We start from the raw sequence: 19,391 nt of genomic DNA, 5'->3' as shown, positions 1-19,391 counted from the left end.
GATTAAAAAAAATGGCAAGAAAAAAAACCTGGGCTTTATATAAAACTGCATGTGTCGTTTTCTAAAATGACTATTTGATGTATTCTTCTAATACTTTTCCTGAAGTTATGGCCTCTCTCTGAAACTCTCCCTCCATCTTAAGATGGTTCATCTGAATCAAAGAGTTGTGTAAGGTGAAGAGACTTTGCCAGAAAGAGGAGCCTCCGGGTACCATACAGCCAAAATGGCAATAAATGGCTCTGACTGTTTCCATAGTCATTTCATGGACATGACAAGAGACTGTCCAATATTGGGACCCACTCAATAAGCAGTAAGGGGTTTAAACATAAACACCAAATTGTGATAACATGGCTTCAGTTGCTACTTGTCTCATTTGAACCGCCATGTTTTGAAATGGCTACTGTTTAAGATAAATGTTGGGTAGATTTTCACATTATTCAAAAGAGTCATGGACTGTCACCTTTCACCATTTACTGAACAATGAATATCAGCAGTGTTAAGATAGTGTAAAAACGTAATCTAAACTATATCCATCTGAAAGTTTTAGTTTACTAGGAATGCCCTTTCCCCTAAAATACACATGCACCTGATCAATCTGGAATATGTAACATGCCTTCTAGGTTGTGAATCCTTTTTCAGATCACTTTATATACTTCTGGTTATACTTTGGATAGGACTTTTGTAGCTCTTTTAAATAACAGAAAATGACAAAAATACCTTTTAATCAGTACAAAATGTACTGTGACAATGAGCCAGTCAATGAATTACTGGCTTGCTGACCAATGATCAGGAAAACTACCAAATAAGCTGCCCGCTAGCATGTAAATATTTATGAATGGGTGAAAACAGGGAAATGGTTGTTGTTGACTCCGTCCTTGGTATTCCAATGCCCTTTTTTTTTGTCGCACACACACACACCATTTTCAGCCAATAGGCAGAGAGAGTGTACAGATGAAGTGCAGGGCCATACTGGGTAAGTTGCCTGCCCTGTCAGGGGACCCTTCCACCGGTATAAATGTGGCCCCAGTGTGTGTGGGGCACTCTCCACACCAGCCATGACTCTTCCCCACCTCCCTCTCCTCCTGCTACTCTGCTGTGCCCTGCTCCATCACGGCACAGGCCATCCGACCCACTCCAAGAAAGCAGCAGCTGCTCGACAGAAAGGTAACATGTTAAAGAGTACAGGACAAGCAAATGCATGCGTATTATAACATTAAATATATTATTTGACGTATGTTTATTATTTTAATGGGGGGGTAACATTTGTTGAGACACATTGCATATCTTTTATCATGTTGACTGTTTCTTTTTCAACTATTTGTCAATTGAGATGGAGCAATAGAAGATGATGACATGAAGGTGCAAATTGGCAAACTATGGCAAGAGGTGAACTCCTTGAAAGAGATGCAAGCATTGCAGACAGGTAGTCTGTAACTAAATGTTTACTGCACTGCAGACAGTTTATTGTATTGCAGACAACTAAAGGTTTATTGCATACAGCTGTTCAAAGGTGTGTGAACATTTCTAAGGAGTTCTTCACAGTTTAAAATAATGCAGGTTGCCCTTCAGAACTTTTTATCTTAAAGAGATTTTGGAATATAGTACAATAACATGTGTAGTGTGTTACATTGCTGTAATGTTGAGATATTTTGATCATTCAATAGGTGGCAGCAAAAACACCCTTGTTCCACTGTGTCTAAGCAAACAGTGTTACCTGAGAACTTAGTTGGCTTTACAGACACCAAAAAAACACAATGTTTGGTTTACACATTTAAACAGTGCACTTGTGTGCATGCTGTTACACTCAAAATAGCTCACTGTTTTTTCTCTGAAATGTAGATTGAAACCTTTTCTTAAGATAAATATTTATATAGATCGAAAATAGCACCAATTTCAGGTTTAAATTTGAATTAGAGATGGGAAAATAATTAAGCACAGTTTAACATTAAAGATAAAAGCATTAACAATCAAAGTGTAGCTTACCATAAAAAAACAAATACTGTTTTCTCCAAATGATCATTGTTCTACTTTCCTACCTATGCTACAGTTATAGCTCAAATTGCTCTGAGGGGAGCTCTTCCTTAACAAAGAACACTGTGTCATCCATTCACCCAAGTCTTTTGCACAGTTATTATTGCTCTTGTGATAAAGTACTAAAAGACTACCAATGAAATAAAATGAAAGGAAATAAACATGCCTTAATTACAGTGTGAAACTAAAATTGTTTGCTTTCAGTTTGTCTTCGTGGGATCAAAGCCCACAGGAAGTGTTACCTGGCTATTGAGGTGCCCAAGCACTATCATGAAGCCAATGAGGACTGTATTGCACAGGGTGGGACCCTAGCCACACCACGGAACCTGAAGGAAAACAGTGACCTACAAGACTATGTCAGACACAGCTCTCCAGGATCGAAAGAATTCTGGATAGGTGTAACCGATATTGTCAAAGAAGGCCAATATGTTGATGTAAATAGCATGCACCTCACTTATTTCAACTGGGATCATTCCAAGAAGGAACCAACAGGAGGGAAACGGGAGAGCTGTGTTGTGCTCTCCCTCTTAGCAAAGGGCAAGTGGCATGACGAAGTCTGTCTCACCCAGAAGAAATACATTTGTGAATACCTCATTCCTTAGCATGAAATGCAGTCTTCATGGCTGTTGACAAAGATATGGTCACATCTTTATTTACCCATTATAACTCAAACATCTGATACAGCATTAAGTAGTGTTTTGTGATGGGATTTGGGATTCGATACAGTCTGTGGATATTCACCTTCTTATTAGTTTCTTTCTAATATTCACCTTCTGATTAGTTAATAACTTCTTAGATTTTTCCACAATTCATCATTTACTGCTTTATAACTGATGAGAAATGAGATTGTATGCTTTGATACAATAAATATAGAGAGAGACACAGTATTAAAATTACGCATTGATCAATTTGATTTAATTCCCACATATGTACCACCACCATCATCATCATCATCATGATGTCAAAATAACTACTCAACAGTGTTTAGGAAGTGACGCGCAGATTCAGATGACATCTCGCGACACTCAGAGGCGGCCATTTTTACCCCCATTGATTGCTGTTTGTGGTTGCAGTACAACAGAAAGAAAGTATCTGCGATTACTTTGATAACAAGTTTTTTTTTTTAGCTGCGGACGATAGCTTCGACGCCTAACTTGCGTTGGCTAAAAGACAAATAATGGTCGCCCACACCTCCGTGAAGAGTTACCGTTGACACCAGAGCCTGGGTAGATGTCCGCTTAACTCGCCCAAATGGAAATGGTGCCCAGCGAAGAAAACCAGCTCGTACCCAGAGAGGTGAGAGAAAAGCCCTCACAGGGAGAGCGCGTTTCGGATACTGACGGGCTGCACGTCCGTCCTCGGCAAGGCCTGCTTCACCGACGAAATGTCAGCCGTGAAAGTATATGTTGTTGGTTTAGTCGCCTTTTCGCCGAATAATGGGGAAGGACACACAAAAATACGTTTTTATTTCCTGCTGACAGGGTCTAGCGTCAATCACAATACTTAGCTTGTTAGCTAGTTCGCTAGGTGCTGTTAGCCGTGGTGCTAGTTTAGCTAGCTAAGGCTAACTGGCCTTCTTGGTTAAACGGCAAACATACAGGCTAGATAGCCGGCTAGCTAGCTTTAAACAGGTGAGCAAGGCTACTTAACGCTAGCCAACTGGCGATCCTAGCTAACCTGAATGTTGTGGTTGGTAAACAATATGAGGACATTGGTGTTTGTCATCAGATTGCTGCTGGTGGATTAGGAAAATCATTCCCATTATTTTCTGAAGGCTGCTTTTAAGTTATGGCCATCTTATTTTTGGCTAGCTGGGGGCTTAACCAGCAATAATTGTAGCAACAAGATTCTCTCAAAAAGATCCAAGTTTCCGTCTGAGCGTTAACTGTTGGCTTGCTAACGCTAGCTTCATGCACTTAAAAGACTAAATGGCTAGCTAGCTATCTTGCAAGCTAATTAGAAGCTAAATCAGCAAAGTTTAGTTATAGTATCGAGAAAGATGCATTATGTGACTAAATGTAATACAAATATGATCATATAATATTTTAAATTAAAACTAGCGAAGACAACTTGTTAGCCAATCATTTAGCTTGCAAAATGATGCTTTTGTTGCTTGCTAGCTAACTAGTGGTTAGCTAACCTGCCAGCCAAAACTAGGTAGCTGGCAGGTTTATTTATTTGCTGTCTAACTGTTTGAGATGTCATGTAGCTAGCAGGTGTTGGGCATATTACCTGCTAGTTATATTTGGGGTAAAATGTCACTGTAAATATCGTTAGTAAGATAGTATTGTTGGATTTTACTGTTGGGTGTTGTTGCTAGCTAGTTAGCGAATGCAAGGGGCTACACTTTTTAATGTTATTGTAAGAAATGTATTCAATTCAAAGATGCATAAGTTAAAGTGTCTAAAAGTGCTTAGAAAGTATTTGCGGGGTGTGGTTTATTTTCTCGTAATGCTGCAAGATAAGCAAACGTCTATATTTTAACATCATTTTGCTGACACATACGAAGTTGTTTACTAGCTAACGTAAGTAAGTTTTTAATGTCCCAGACAGATACTGTCATTTGCCTAAAATTGGTTAATGTTCTGACGAGGTCACGTTTGTTAGCATATTTTGCATGTAAGTTTGCCTGGGTATTTTCTTGGTTGCATTAAACAGAAAACACGTTTACAGCAATGGCCTTATTGCTGTAGCTAATGGTATTACAAGACGTATACCGTAAAACCATATGAAAAAGTATAGGAGTAACATGAATGTTAAATTGGCAGTCTATTTTCTTTTATCTAAAGTATTTAAAACAAGATCTCAATATGGTAGTCTGGAAACCAATAACTGAAAGATATTCACATATAAATTGAGGGTTACAGTTAATCATGTGTTAAATATAACCACCTTTAAATAGGAAACTTCAGTTTTACTTTTATAGGCTTAATTAACTTCATGAAATTCAAGATTTCATCAGTTGAAATGATTCGTCGGTTCTTAATTTTTTTTAAACCTCAGTTTTAATTTCACAAAGTAATTTAATTTCACTACACAATAAATTATGCTACAATAGCTACGTAATGCTATGGTTCCATATATAATATTTTGTTACTGTTTTGTTGCAGTATTGCATTCTTTCATGAATCGATCTCCTTTGTCTAGGGGTAACCTTTGTAGGGGTCACTAGATTTTTTGTATATTGATGGCCCCTTTTCAGGATTGTTTGCTCAAATAAAAAGACAGTGCTAGCTGGTTGATTCAGGTCAAATGAGATTTAGAACCTGTTTCTGTTGAGAAAAACTCCACATGCTTTTCCCAGGGGGTGCACCACTTTCAGATTTTTTTTAAATTTTATTTTATTTTTTTAGGAAGATGCATAGGACGATGCATCTAAATCATTTTTTGCATGTCTCTTTGAGGCTGGTTATGTGCATGCTGTGATCAGAGCTGGCATGCTGTTCCTTGGTAACCATTTTTTCCTCTGCTTTACATCAACTTAAGTTTTAATCTGATCAGATGGTCATAGTAATCAGGTCGGTCCAGTGATGGCGGTAGCTGACCTAGTTTTCAGCTGGGCTCCCTGTTTTTCTCTAAACGATGGCCTTGGACTCATTGTTTCACCTCAGCAGACATGGCTCCCCACTCTCAGAGCTGTATGTGGATCTGACGTTTTCTCCTCATCCCTCCTCTCGCGGTTGGCTGTGAGAACGCAAGGGCAACCCCATGGCTTCACAGGACCCACATACTGCTGTGGGGAACACATGCCTGGTGTACTCCTCTGATCATGCTTATTCTTCGGTTATAGCTGCGGTATAAGCCTCTGCCACTGTTGTATTTGAACCTGAATGAAATGGATTGTTTTGGACCGGTAGCAGTTTGTGTGAAGCCCATGCTACAAGGGGGGTGGGGGTTCTGCTGCTTGTTTGAAAGAGCCACCTGCTAGCAATATTTAAGCAGTTTGACAGAGGGTTAGTGGTGCAGGTGACCCAGCAGGGTGGGTGCACATTATTTTTCTGATTATTTTTCACAAGCTTAATTGTTGTGCTTTTTGGTGCATTTGCGTGCATGTGTGTGTGGTTGAGAGAGAGAGAAGCAGTTAGGTTTGTATTATTAGCTTGCACTTTAGGAGCATCAAAACTGACTGCTAAGTTATCTGTAAATAGTTTTATTATTAATTGTAATTAGTAGCCTTTGTCAGGGTTACCCGTTAGTCTTAGGTTTTACCTGCTTCTGCTATCTTGAATAGAAAGTTGACTGTCAGTGCTGGTAGAATATTTGATGTTATTGAGGAACTGAGGAAGCAGAAGTTACTGTAATCTGTAGATACTGTATCCTCAAAACAAGTGGTTCTTGAATTTTCATCAGTTATGCATTCTCTGTCTCCCTAGATAAATGCAAAGAGAAAAAACTATGTGCATAATTCTGTCAACAACATTAGACACACAGTCTCTGGAATGGTCTCTGGTTACAGTTGTGTGCCACTCGCCAAATGCCATGGTCTTGTACAGTGGTTGGATCAGAGAGCGTTTTGATTTAGTTATTCTGATGGTCCTCCAAATAGCTTGGAAATGCTAAGGAGAATATGCCAGGCCTTTGGCTTGCTCTGTCTGCTTCTGGCAGTGAGCCAGGTGAGAATCTCTGTTTAGTGTTGCTTTTGATGTAGCCAGTGTTTCACCTTTCACTTTGCAGTTTTCCCTCACAGCTTCGCATGCACAAGTGATGATAACCATCTCCACGCAACCTGTGGACTAAGTGACAGTTTGATACAGTTGATTTAAAAATATATATATATTTTTCAACTCTGACCTCTCATAGTTTGATGGGCTGTAGTTCATTAGCTCACAGGATTCTTCCCAGGGTATGACCATTTGCCAGGTTTAGTGGCAGCTGAGCCAAGTCTAGCCTACTTCAGGTCAGCATGTGGTGATGTCATCTGTGATAAAAATACCTCTAAATCTTACGTGTTATCTGTAATTCTTTGAGTAGCATTTATAGCGTTTTATATTACTGAAGGGCCCATTGGTTTCCCTCATGTGTTGGCATGCACACGGACTACCATCAAAGTGAAAGCTCTCAGTAAGGGCACAGCCAAGAGCTGTAGTGCACTCTCTAGGTGGCTTATTCTTTAGTGCACTCTCTAGGTGGCTTATTCTTTAGTGCACTCTCTAGGTGGCTTATTCTTTAGTGCACTCTCTAGGTGGCTTATTCTTTAGTGCACTCTCTAGGTGGCTTATTCTTTAGTGCACTCTCTAGGTGGCTTATTCTTTAGTGCACTCTCTAGGTGGCTTATTCTTTAGTGCACTCTCTAGGTGGCTTATTCTTTGGTGCACTCTCTAGGTGGCTTATTCTTTCTGCAGCAGTGCCCTCCTTCACCAATTGTTTTCACTGTTCTGCCCTCTGTGGTTTTCCATCAGGGTGTATTTTGGAGTTGCAGACAGAGTATTTTTGAGGAAATGAAGAAGAGGTTCTCTCAGGTATCTTTGGCATGGGGGTTTCAGATGTATGCATTTGTGTGTGTGTGTGTGTGTGTGTGTGAGCATCATGGGGCCTGAATTTTCACTGATAGCTTAATTAAGCCAAATGTTACTAACTCTAGACTAATATGAAAGTAACGGTTGGGGTGAGGTCAAAAACCCGTGCTTGTAAATAAGTCATTTTTCTAATAAAACAAGCTAATGACCCTAAGCATATTGCAGTATTAATTCTTGTTGAGAGTTCAAATGCTCAAGTTATTCCTTCTCCAGCTCGTCTGTACCCGTGAACATTGTGCTGCTCTGCCAGATGACCAGGAAATCTTTTGCTTCTGTCAGTTTTGGAGACCCTGGCATATAGCTTGTGGTAATGTTAGCAGATTAGTAGTGGAAAGCAGTCTGAAGGAACAGAGCCATTGTGTGAAAAGAAAATGGCTCTGTCTTTGTAAACAGAGCCTGATTTCCACTCAGCAGACATTATGCGCGTTCACTGGTCTGATTCTTTACACGGTTACGCTGTGTTCCCATGTTACATAACCCAAAGTTCCAAGTGGTTGTGGGACAATGTGACATTTCCCGGTTCACTGGAAGGCATGCTGTCTCTCGTGCATGTCTCAGTCCAACCCGCCCAAAATGTATGTCTGCTACCCTGAGATCATTGCAAGCTTTAACAACTTTATTGGAAGCTTTTACAGTGTTGATTATAAGTGTTGGTTTATAAATTGACCTGCTGCGCATGTTTCTTGGTGTGCTAATAAGCTCCCTGTCTTCCCGCACAAGCTGTCTTCTGAGAGCTTAATGTAAACCGGGGCTGGAGTAGGTCATATCAGTACTGCGTTGCGTAACCATTGCTGCTCCACTTTTGCTTGCCTCTTGTCACATGCTGCTCCCCGTCATGCTATGGCTTGGTCCCAGGGAGTTTCTCGACAGCTGGTTGTTGATTGACCCCCTTGCTTGAGCCCTCCCAGAATGACTCGTCACCTGCTCATTGAGCCGAATGCAGAGGGGCACGGCCTGTCAGGCGGGGGCCGACCCGTCACTCGTCCAGCAGGCCTCACTAGATAAAGTGAGAGAGTTGTTTCCTGTGGTGCAGATAGAGAGCGCTGCTGAGGAACCTCGAGTGCTGTGTATCGTCCAGGACACCACCAATGCCAAGACAGTCAACGAGAGGCTCACCCTCAACCTCCCGGCGTCCACGTCGCTGGCCAAGCTCTACAAAGATGTCGCTCACAAGGCTGGTTATGTGAATGGCACCTTTGAACTGGCATGGGGCAATGTGGTGGAAATGGTGAGCTGATCCTCTCTTTGGGAATATCGCTGTAGGACACATTCCTTCTGCAGCTTAATATATTGTTGCTCATATAGCAGTAACATGGTAACAGTCAGCTTTGTACTGTTATATTCCTTTCATAGATGTTTGGGGGGGGAGTTGCGTTGGGGGGGGGGCTGTGCATACTCTGGGCCCTTTACACCTAATCCTGCAGTTGACCCAGCGCAGGTGCTAGGCTGGAGTTAGCTCTCTGAGTAGGACACCGGAATAGACACTGAGGTTTGATCAAAGCCACAGCATTGTGCTGGTGGCTCACTTGGATATCTAAACAATGTGCTGCATGCGAATGCAAGAACCTTTTTCAGCCTTTTGAAATAAGACCATGGTAGGCTTAGAATATGAAATTAAGAAATGGGTAATGGGGGGGTTGTTCTTTCAGTTTGTTTGTTAAATATCCCTGATATCCTTGAAGACACCAAACAAGCCCCAAAATATTAAAGGGGAGTTGAAATTAGGTCCCTTAATTTAAATGAGATTTAGAAATAAATCGGAGGAAAGGAAAAGGAACATTTATGTTGCTGAGCCTTCACTCTCCCTCTCCTGCTTGCTCTCGCTTGTGCTTTTTTTCTCTCCCTCTCCCCCTCTCTCTGTCGCTCTCCCCCTTCTCCACAGGCTCCTCTGGACCAGGCCAGTGAAATGTCTCTGGTGGAGTCTGGGTTTGATGCAGGAAAGAGGAACTTCCTGCAACTCACAGACAAGGATGGCGAGCAGCCTCAGATAGCTTCTGTGAGTGGTCAGATGCTGAGCTTTACAGATTCACACTTCTCAATATACGTAAGCGTGCTTCTGCAGTGCCTGCCTGACTAGGGGGGTTATCTGTTCCAGCAGCTGTTTCCTAAGGGGGAAAAGCTGAGAACAGTGCAGTGTATTTAGCTTTTTAACTGAAAGTACTGCAGAGGGAATTTACATTTTAATGAGAGAAAAATATCCCATAAATAAAATATTACATTTTCATGAACAAGCTTTCAGAGTATCATCAGTTGTCTAAGCTATTAGCTAATGAGGCTAGATGCAGAAAGTTATTTGTCAGAAATATTTGCATGCACTTTCTTAATGTGTGTGTGCGCGCGTGTGTCTTTGCTCACGCACACAGGATGAGTCAGGCACAGCAGACAGCAGTGGGCTGGATGACAGCTCCCAAGATCGCTTCATTGGGCCTTTACCCCGGGACGGTACGGTGGGCTGCAGCAGCGATTACAGCAGCCCCAGCTACTCCTACTCCTCCATTCTCAACAAGTCCGAGACAGGTAGAGCCTCAAACAGCCCTCTGCTCCCAGACTCCCCCTCCCCGAGGCTGAGCTTTCACCTCTCTCTCCCTTATCTGCCTGTATGCTGTAGGCTATGTGGGGTTGGTCAATCAGGCCATGACCTGTTACCTGAACAGCTTACTGCAGACCCTGTTCATGACGCCAGAGTTTAGAAATGCGCTCTACAAGTAAGTGACTTGTATATCTTCATCAATCAGAGAGAGAGAGAGAGACAGAGACAAAGAGACAAATCCTTGTTCTGTCCTTAAGTTGGGAGTTTGAGGAGTCTGATGAGGACCCAGTCACCAGCATCCCATACCAGCTGCAGAGGCTGTTTGTGCTGCTGCAGACCAGTAAGAAGCGTGCTATCGAGACCACAGACGTGACACGCAGCTTTGGATGGGACAGCAGTGAGGGTGAGCTCCATGCCTTTCACCCAGAGGAACATGAGCTGCGTTAGAGTGCTGGATATATCCCTCTGGATTACTGTGAAATTATTCGTCTTTGACTTTGTGTGTGTGTGTGTGTGTGTTGCAGCCTGGCAGCAGCATGATGTCCAGGAACTTTGCCGGGTCATGTTTGATGCCTTGGAGCAGAAGTGGAAGCAAACAGAGCAGGTACGGACCACGTCTCCTTCTGACACCTGCCATTAAGTCCCTAATCCAAAGCCCCGACTTCTAAACAAAGAGCTCAGTGTGACCAGAAAAGTTTTTTTTTTTTTTTTTTTTGGTTTGTTTGTTTGGTTTTTTTGGATGAGTGGAGGAGTGTAGGGTGTCTGTCTTGTTCAGTGTGAAGTGCGTGTGGTTTATCCTGGCTGTTCTGTGTGTCAGGCTGACCTTATAAACCAGCTGTACCAGGGCAAGCTCAAGGACTATGTGCGCTGTCTGGAGTGCGGCTACGAGAGCTGGCGCATCGACACGTACCTGGACATCCCTCTGGTCATCAGGCCCTTCGGAGCCAGCCAGGCGTTTGGCAGTGTGGTGTGTCTTCCTGCTCACCTTTTTAACCTTTTGGCTTTCACTGTGCACGCGTGCCTTTAGAAGTGTCCTGAGTTTTCTTATGACATCATGTGCAACAGGAGGAGGCGCTACAGGCGTTCATCCAACCCGAGACTCTGGACGGGCCCAACCAGTATTTCTGTGAGCGCTGCAAAAAGAAATGTGATGCTCGTAAAGTGAGTGGCAGCACTCTCTCACACTCTAAAATACACACACACTCAAATGTACAGACTCACATAGGCTCTGATTCTTGTTCCCTTTCTTGTGCATCAGGGCCTGAGGTTCCTGCACTTCCCCTATCTGCTAACCCTGCAGCTGAAGCGGTTCGACTTCGACTACACCACTATGCACCGCATCAAGCTCAATGACCGCATGACTTTCCCCGAGGAGCTCGACATGAGCCCCTTCATGGACCTCGAGGATGAGGTATATTCATGCCCTAGTCAGTTTTTCTGAATCCCGAGCTCTCCATAACGCATCTCTGCGTGGTCTTGAATGGAGCGTCAGTAAGGCAGGACACTGACTGACCAGCATGTCTCTGATCTGGTGTGTGCCCCACAGAAGTCTCCTCAGACGGAGAGCTGCACAGACAGCGGTGCGGAAAACGAAGGCAGCTGCCACAGCGACCAGATGAGCAATGACTTCTCCACGGACGACGGCGTGGATGAAGGCATCTGCCTGGACAGCGCCAGTGCCGCCGAGCGGGTCCTGAAGCCGAAGGTGGGTCCAGCGCGAGCCCTTCTGTGTTTCATGAAGTGCACCGTGCCTTTTCCTCAATCACTGCCCTCCTCTGCTACAGAGCTCATTGACCTTTGAGCTGTTTTCGGTGATGGTACATTCTGGGAGTGCCGCAGGTGGACACTACTATGCCTGCATCAAGTCATTCTGCGATGGCCAGTGGTACAGCTTCAACGATCAGCATGTCAGCAAGGTCTCTCATTTCTCATTCAGCACTTTTCCCCTCATTCCGAATGATTAATTTTAATGTTTTAACCCCGCAGCCCCCTTCGTAGTTTCTTACCTAATCAGAATACTAATGTGAATTTGGCTCAGCGCGTGGGACTAAAGGCTTTTGATGGTGGTGTGTTCAGATCACACAGGATGACATCAGAAAGACATATGGCGGGACCTCAGGGAGCAGAGGCTATTACTCCAGTGCCTTTGCGAGGTCTGTGGAGTCTTGTCTCTTCACTGCCTCACGCGTGTGCCTCTGGCTACTGTCTCGACTGCTGTGCCTTCAAAGAGAAAAACCTAAACACTTTAGCCGTTAAACAACTAAATGACGTCTTAGTAGGAAGAAAACAACAGAGTGTTTATTTAGTGCTGAACAAAGCCCCTTTGATGGCTGCCTTCTATCCTGCACTTGTGGTCTTAACAGATGCCAGAGAGAGGCCTAAGAAGATTTTTTGCATTACTAATAATATTTAGGCTAGAATATCCCCCAAAATTTATCTGTGGCTAATGGTGTCTTGTTTCAACAGCTCCACAAATGCGTACATGCTCATATACAGACTGAAAGATCCCTCGAGGAATGCAAGTAAGGGAACCGTTATGAGGTTACTTTTAAAATCCTAAACATATGAATATACCTCTTAACACGGGTTGGATTATATAGTTATAAAAAAAAATGATCTCATTCTTATTTCTTACGAGATGAATTCAACTGTGTGTGCAGAATGCCTCGATGTGGAGGACTTCCCAGAGCACATAAAGCGCCTCGTCCAGAGAGAGAAGGAGTCCGAGGAGCAGGAGAAGAGACAGAGAGAGATCGAACGCAACACGTGCAAGGTGCCCCCCTGCTAAGAGCCTTACCATGGGCTTTGTCTACAGGCTGTCTGTGCGAGGGCTTACCTTTCTCCCTCTCTCTGCCTCTCTCCCCCCATCGCGCTCACCAGATCAAGCTTTTCTGCATGCATCCCATCAAGATGATGATGATGGAAAGCAAGCTTGAGGTTCACAAGGACAGAACGCTAAGAGAGGCCACAGAAACTGCATACAAGGTAAGCCTGGCCCTGCTCCATACGCAGAGAGCGCCGAAGGCAGCTCGATCGATCGGTACATTTTGCCCCATATCTCTCTAAATCTATGCTCTCCCTCTTGGTTGGCAGCTGATGGATCTTGAGGGCGTCGTCCCGCTGGACTGCTGCCGCTTGGTGAAGTATGATGAGTTCCACGAGTACCTGGAGCGCTCGTACGAGGGCGAGGAGGACATGCCCATGGGGCTGCTGCTCGGCGGCGTCAAGTCCTCTTACATGTTCGACCTGCTGCTGGAGTCCCGCAGGCCCGACCAGCTGTTCCAGCCGTACAAACCTGGAGGTGCGCCTGCGTCTGCACCTGTTCCGTCTCCTACGGATGCCGTTGTTCTGTACCTCGTTGTTAATAAAGCTGAGAAGTGGAATCAGCTTCCTTCTAACCCACCTGCTTAAATTTAGCTCCTCTTTTGGCCACTTGATGGCAGTGTTGTTGTCTAACCCATGGGTTTACTGGCACTAGACCTTTTGTGTTTAAGATTAAATGTAGTCATTGTCTCCCAGGATATCAAACTACTTATTTCATCATTCAGTTGTTAGCCAGATCCTCTTCTGCCTGTCATCTCTTTTAGGTTCACTTAGTCTTCCGTTCTGTTTTATAATCCAGCATTTTATCTAAGAAATAAGCAGTGGAAAATTTCACAATGCACGCTAAAGTTGGTGTCTTAACAGAGGTGATGGTGAAGGTCCACGTGGTGGATCTGAAGAGCGAGACCATCGCTGCTCCTGTCACCGTCAGGGCGTACCTGAACCAGACCATTACAGAGTTCAAGCAACTCATTGCACAGGTGCATTCTCTCTCATTCATTCAGTGACTGAGTGCGCACACACACACACGCACTGAGACCATTAGTCCTTAGCGTCAAGCACTGCTCTTTAACACGCTGTAAAACTTAAGATCTAATACCATTTTTCTCCTTAATCAACAAGCTTGACATGAAAGGCGCGAAAGGCTTTCATAACCCCACGCTGCTGCATTTCATTCTGTGTCTCTTCACAGCGAGTCGTGATTAAATAACATCACAGAACAGCCTGGCGATCCTGTTCCTTATCTCTCCCTCCCCCCTTTCCTCCAGGCCTCAGGGCTGTCTGCTGAAACCATGCGTGTCGTCCTAGAGCGCTGCTATAATGACCTCCGGCTTCTCTACGTGCCCAACAAGACACTGAAAGCAGAGGGTTTCTTCAGGAGTAATAAGGTTTGCTTTCTCAACACTGAGCACTCGGTCAATTTGCTCAGTTACACTTGTGTGAGGCTGTTTGTTTCCCCCCCCCCCCAAGCTGTTGCATCAGTAGCTGTATTGTTACTGGCCAGTTTTTAAAATTACCCCCCCCCCCTGTATTTCCTTCGAGGTTTTTGTGGAGAGCTCAGACTCTGCAGACCACCAAGTCATGTTTACCGACTCCCTCTTGTGGAAGCTCCTGGATCGCCATGGCAACACGATCAGACTGTTTGTGTCGCTCCCCGAGCAGTTGCCTGGCCCTCAGGCCCATAGAACTAGTTTCCCCAAGGTGAGCGGTGACTCGGAGGACTCGTTCGAAGGGGCCAAGGGCACAGGGCAGTCTGTGGAGGCCATCCTGGAGGAGAGCACGGAGAAGCTGAAGAACCTGTCCCTGCAGCAGCAGCACACCTCCAGCACCAGCGACAGCCAGAAGAGCTCTGACCACAGCGACTTTGAGCACATCGAGTTCCCAGCACCCGAGCCTGCTCAGGAGGCCGGTCGGCTGGAGTGCTGCGGCCAGCCGGCCGGAGCTGCCACCGACCCAGAGAATCAGTTCGCCTCGGAGGAGCGCTCCGACTCGGATGCCAACAACGACCGCAGTACGAGCTCGGTGGATTCGGACATCCTGAGCTCCAGCCACAGCAGCGACACGCTGTGCAACGCCGACAGCGCGCCCCTGCCTCTGGCCAACGGCCTCGACTCGCACAGCATCACCAGCAGCCGCCGCTCCAAGGCCCACGAGGGCAAGAAGGAGACGTGGGACACGGCAGAGGAGGACTCAGGCACCGACAGCGAGTACGATGAGAATGGCAAGAACAAAGGGGAGGGGCAGTACCTGTATTTCAGGGCGGAGCCTTTCTCACAGGAGGACACCTCCGGGGACGGCCATAAATGTGAGGCCCTGTTCTGGTGCCTGGGTGATGGGGGTTTATGCTAAAAAGCTTTGAATGAATGACTGACTGAATTTAAAAAGTTATTCTGTAATGAATTTAAAAGTCAAATGCTTGAGAAATACCTAAACACTAAGTCTTAAGCATGTTTTTACCTAGTTTACTGTAATAACCCTGATTTATTTTTCTACCAACATTTGAGTTTTTTTTTCTGCTGTGCCATCAAAAACCGAAATGGCTATTCGAACTTTCATAGTGATCGTGATCATTTTGTTGTTGGTGGGATATACTGACCATCAGCCACCTTCCTGCGTTTAGGCTTACTCGTCCACGTCGATAAGAGAATCACACTGGCAGCGTTCAAGCAGAACCTGGAGCCGTTTGTTGGCGTCGCCGCCACGCAGTTCAAGGTCTTCCGAGTCTACGCCAACAACCAGGAGTTTGAGAGCGTGCGCCTCAACGAGACGCTCTCCTCTTTCTCGGATGACAACAAGGTTTTGCCGTCCTCTTTGTGACCAGCCTCTCTTCCCCTTTCTGCAGGACTAGGGTGTGTTTTATAAGGCTTCTGCTCTTTTGTTTGCCACAGATCACCATTCGGTTAGGAAGAGCACTGAAGAAAGGGGAATACAGGGTGAAGGTGTACCAGCTGCTAGTCAATGACCCAGAGGTAAGGCGGCCATCTGCGTGGGCTTGTGTGGGAGGCGCCAGGTGTGTTCGGGTGAAGTGTGTTCCAGCAGGCGGGGACGGAGTAGAGCAGGGGTCGTCTGTGTGTGGGAAGGGAGCAGATCTTAGTTCATGGCTTCTGGTATGTCCCTACAGCCCTGCAAGTTCCTGCTGGACACTGTGTTTGCCAAGGGCATGACTGTGAGGCAGTCCAAGGAGGAGTTACTGCCCCAGCTTCGAGACCAGTGCAAGCTGGACCTTACCATAGACAGGTCAGAATCGAAGGGCGTTATCGTCTTGTTCCTGCGCTAACACATAGGACGTATGCGTAAGCAAATGAAATGCAAAAATGTATGATTGGCTAAAAGTGGTTGCATGTTAATTAGAAGTGTCAACATTTTTGGACTTCTGAGAAACACACACCAGTGACTGGAATTTGCACATCCATCTCTCCATGCGATTTAGTGACTCATTGCAGCAACTGACCTTTTCAGTGCCCTGACTCACTGCTATGATTACAAAGCTGAATCACCACAGAATACAAATCATGTCCATCCTGTGTGTGTGTTTGTGTTTTTGTGTGTGTGTGTGCGTGCGTGCGCAGGTTTCGACTCAGGAAGAAGACCTGGAAAAACCCAGGCACAGTGTTTCTGGACTATCATGTCTATGAGGAGGATATCAATATCTCCAGTAACTGGGAAGTCTTCCTCGAAGTCCTTGAAGGTAAATAGTAATTATGAGCTGTACAGAAATTGGCACCAATGCCAGATACTCTGAAATTAAACGCATATGCCGTGTGTAATTATTCTAGGCGCATTATAATGTTGTGGCCTAAACAGTGCATCGCACTGACGTCTCACTGCTTTACTTGGTGACAGTGTATATATTACAGATATGTTTTTATTGAGAGGTTGTGTGTGTGTGTGAAAACATGCCTGTCTTGTGTGATGCCTTTGCTCACCGTGTGGTGCAGAACCGGAGCGGATGAAGTCCATGTCCCAGCTAGCGGTGCTGACACGGCGCTGGCGTCCACAGCAGATGAAGCTGGAGCCATTCCACGAGGTGATGCTAGAGAGCAGCAGCGTGGAGGAGCTCAAAGAAAAGGTGCAGAGGGCGTGCCGGGATTCAGTGACCAATGGCCTGTGAAAGTGTTCTTAATGCTGAATTATTTTCTGCTTCCCTTTGCAGCTTAGTGAAATGAGTGGAATTCCTCTTGAGAACTTGGAGTTTGCCAAGGTATGGAAGCTTGCTCATTACCTGGTTCTGTTGCTGGGTGGAGTGGCCTGTGTCTGCGTAGTTAAGTGTTTTTGCTGTACTGTCACAGCTGAGTCAGGTCTATAGGGTCTAAATTATAGCTGAGGGTTCAGGTGTGGCAGAATGGAAATATTGATAAAGTGTGCTGTACTGTGCACTCCTGGACTGGAGTTCCACAATTGTGTTTTAAGTGTCCTTTGTAATGTTGCATTAAGTCATTAAAGTTCATATTTCTCTTTTTCACCTTTAGGGACGAGGAACGTTTCCATGCGACATATCTGTGTTGGAGATCCATCAGGATTTGGACTGGAATCCTAAAGTTTCAACGCTCAATGTCTGGCCCCTGTACATCTGCGATGATGGTGCGGTAGTCTTCTACAGGTAACAGCCCTGCATTCCGAACAGAAGCAGCATAACATTCACATAGCAGACACTGTAGGTGGCCATGGCAGGGCCCATAGCAGGGCCCTGTCTTGGCAACATGTTCTAGCAACACGCTGGGAATGTGCCGGCACTGTCAGGCTAACATGCCCTATACCTCGTCTTGCAGGGACAGCACTGAGGAACCCATGGAACTTTCTGAAGAGGAGCGCAACGATCTGATGAAGAAGGAGAGCAGCCGGCTCCTGAAGACGGGCCATCGGGTCAGCTACTCACCCCGCAAAGAGAAAGCCCTCAAGATCTACCTGGACGGGGGCCCTAGTAAAGACCCAGGCCAGGACTGAGGGCGGGCCCTGACCGTCCTGATCACAAATATATTTTTAATAGCTGGCCTGCCCGCTGCAGTGTAGCGCTGCCTCGCCGGGGACACTTGTCTGGCGCTAGGGCCTCAACGTCAAATCCACCGCCACCAGTGCTGTATGGCTGACGCCTTCTCCTCTTGAGCTCTGAAGGGGGTGGTGTTGCAAGGCTCAGAATACTATTGTGCACTATAGTTTATTGTACTGTAAAGTTTAAAGGGAAGTGCAAAAGCTATTTCAAAGGAGAAGAAATCCGAATATCATTCAGACAAATCAATCTTACATGACCTTGCGGAGATGGATGCACTTGTCGAATAGAGGACTCTGTTTGGGAGTGACTGGTAACTCTTTCTCTGGCCTGTCTCTATCTTCAATTTAGAATTTTTTTTGGGGGCGGGGGCTCTATTACTGTGTCTCCTTCATTTACTCGGAGTGGCGATTTGAGTCCATGTTATGCGTACATGTCCATGATCCAGGCTCATTTCAAGAAATGCTCATTTCCCTCAGCGACCACAAGGATGAACACATTCACTTTCATGTTTGAGATTCTCCACTGTCTCAGCCTGTAGTCTTATTGTTCTGATTTAAAATACCTAAGGTCTCTCTTGATCAATTAACAAAAACAGTAAATAGGTGTGAATTAAATGCTTATTTTTCTGGCTGATTGAGGCTCTGTCCTCCCTTTCCCAGAGTGCTTCCCTGCATGTGTGGGTGTGACGGTGGCCACACCCAAGCTCCGCCCAATGCAGAGGGAGCTCCGCCCTGCTCCCTTCACAACTATTTTAGGGCTACTGACACTGGTACTTTTTTTTTTTTTTTGTCCGCAATCCTGTAAGACTAGGGCAATACAAATCAAGTAGAGTGCTACCTTTACCTCTTTCTTTTTTTTTGTTTTTGTTTTGTTTTTCTTGTAAATTATTTTCAGCCCAGACTTGATGTTGGGTCTTGTGAGTGACTTCTGGTGCACATTTTAATGTCTTTTTTTGTTTTTGTTTTGCTGAATACCTAGTCTTTTGGGTTTTCTTTCACCCGTTTTTATTTCTGCACAATGTGAACAGAGCCTAGTTTGGTTCAGGCCTTGCCTGTGCGTGTGTGTGTGCGTGTGTGGAGATGTGACGAGCTGCTGTTTTGCGTAGCCTTAGAGCGGATGCTCTAGAGCCGCACTGAAGGAGCAGCAGTCAAGGCCACAGCACCACCGAGTGGGGCCGAACTGCCGTGGGTCCCCCAGGGCTCCTAATGCCACAACGCTGTTCACCGTAGACATGCCAATATGGAAATAAAAAAATAATCCATTTCTGTCTCTCAGCTTCCACCTTGAAATTTGCGCTAAGCATGTCTGTCTAAGGAAATCAAGCCATTACCCACAATAACTGCAGTCTGTGTCATGTAACTGCACCCCTTTTCATAAAGTTTATTTGGTTGTTAAAACATTTTGTCTGGGCTGAAAATGCAAGCCGAACCTATTCAGGAGAAACACTAAGACATTTTACAGAGCTGATTAATATTTTTACATTAGTTTTTTTATATGAATG

General features: G+C 45.1%; 2 protein-coding genes across 5 annotated transcripts; both read left to right on the top strand.

Moving 5' to 3' along the window:
* Positions 1 to 1,053: 1,053 nt before the first annotated feature.
* Positions 1,054 to 2,958, top strand: clec3a (C-type lectin domain family 3, member A). Its single transcript, XM_027010862.3, has 3 exons — positions 1,054 to 1,164; positions 1,331 to 1,423; positions 2,236 to 2,958. The coding sequence occupies exons 1-3, from the start codon at positions 1,056 to 1,058 to the stop codon at positions 2,631 to 2,633; spliced, it is 600 nt and encodes a 199-aa protein (XP_026866663.3). The 5' UTR covers positions 1,054 to 1,055; the 3' UTR covers positions 2,634 to 2,958.
* Positions 2,959 to 3,124: 166 nt separating this feature from the next.
* Positions 3,125 to 19,159, top strand: usp47 (ubiquitin specific peptidase 47). 4 transcript variants are annotated; one of them, XM_027012896.3, is made up of 29 exons: positions 3,125 to 3,327; positions 7,431 to 7,490; positions 8,581 to 8,775; positions 9,430 to 9,591; positions 9,911 to 10,064; positions 10,156 to 10,252; positions 10,335 to 10,480; positions 10,602 to 10,681; positions 10,895 to 11,044; positions 11,143 to 11,238; positions 11,336 to 11,488; positions 11,624 to 11,782; positions 11,862 to 11,993; positions 12,154 to 12,230; positions 12,544 to 12,599; positions 12,738 to 12,850; positions 12,958 to 13,062; positions 13,171 to 13,378; positions 13,765 to 13,880; positions 14,169 to 14,288; positions 14,443 to 15,205; positions 15,521 to 15,696; positions 15,789 to 15,869; positions 16,022 to 16,137; positions 16,470 to 16,588; positions 16,839 to 16,969; positions 17,054 to 17,101; positions 17,370 to 17,500; positions 17,670 to 19,159. In XM_027012896.3, the coding sequence occupies exons 1-29, from the start codon at positions 3,283 to 3,285 to the stop codon at positions 17,842 to 17,844; spliced, it is 4,164 nt and encodes a 1,387-aa protein (XP_026868697.2). In that variant the 5' UTR covers positions 3,125 to 3,282; the 3' UTR covers positions 17,845 to 19,159. The 4 variants fall into 4 exon arrangements, with proteins under 4 accessions (XP_026868697.2, XP_026868703.2, XP_026868711.2 ...); XM_027012902.3 differs by having other exon boundaries at positions 3,126 to 3,327; positions 9,430 to 9,543; XM_027012910.3 differs by lacking the exon at positions 7,431 to 7,490 and having other exon boundaries at positions 3,126 to 3,327.
* The last annotated feature ends 232 nt before the right edge of the window (positions 19,160 to 19,391 follow it).

The sequence above is a fragment of the Electrophorus electricus genome, chromosome 3, assembly GCF_041902795.1.
Source record: "Electrophorus electricus isolate QZ-2024a chromosome 3, ASM4190279v1, whole genome shotgun sequence".
NCBI classification, from domain to species: domain Eukaryota; kingdom Metazoa; phylum Chordata; class Actinopteri; order Gymnotiformes; family Gymnotidae; genus Electrophorus; species Electrophorus electricus.
Note: the sequence above shows the minus strand (reverse complement) of the source record. Positions and strands in the feature narration are given on the sequence as shown.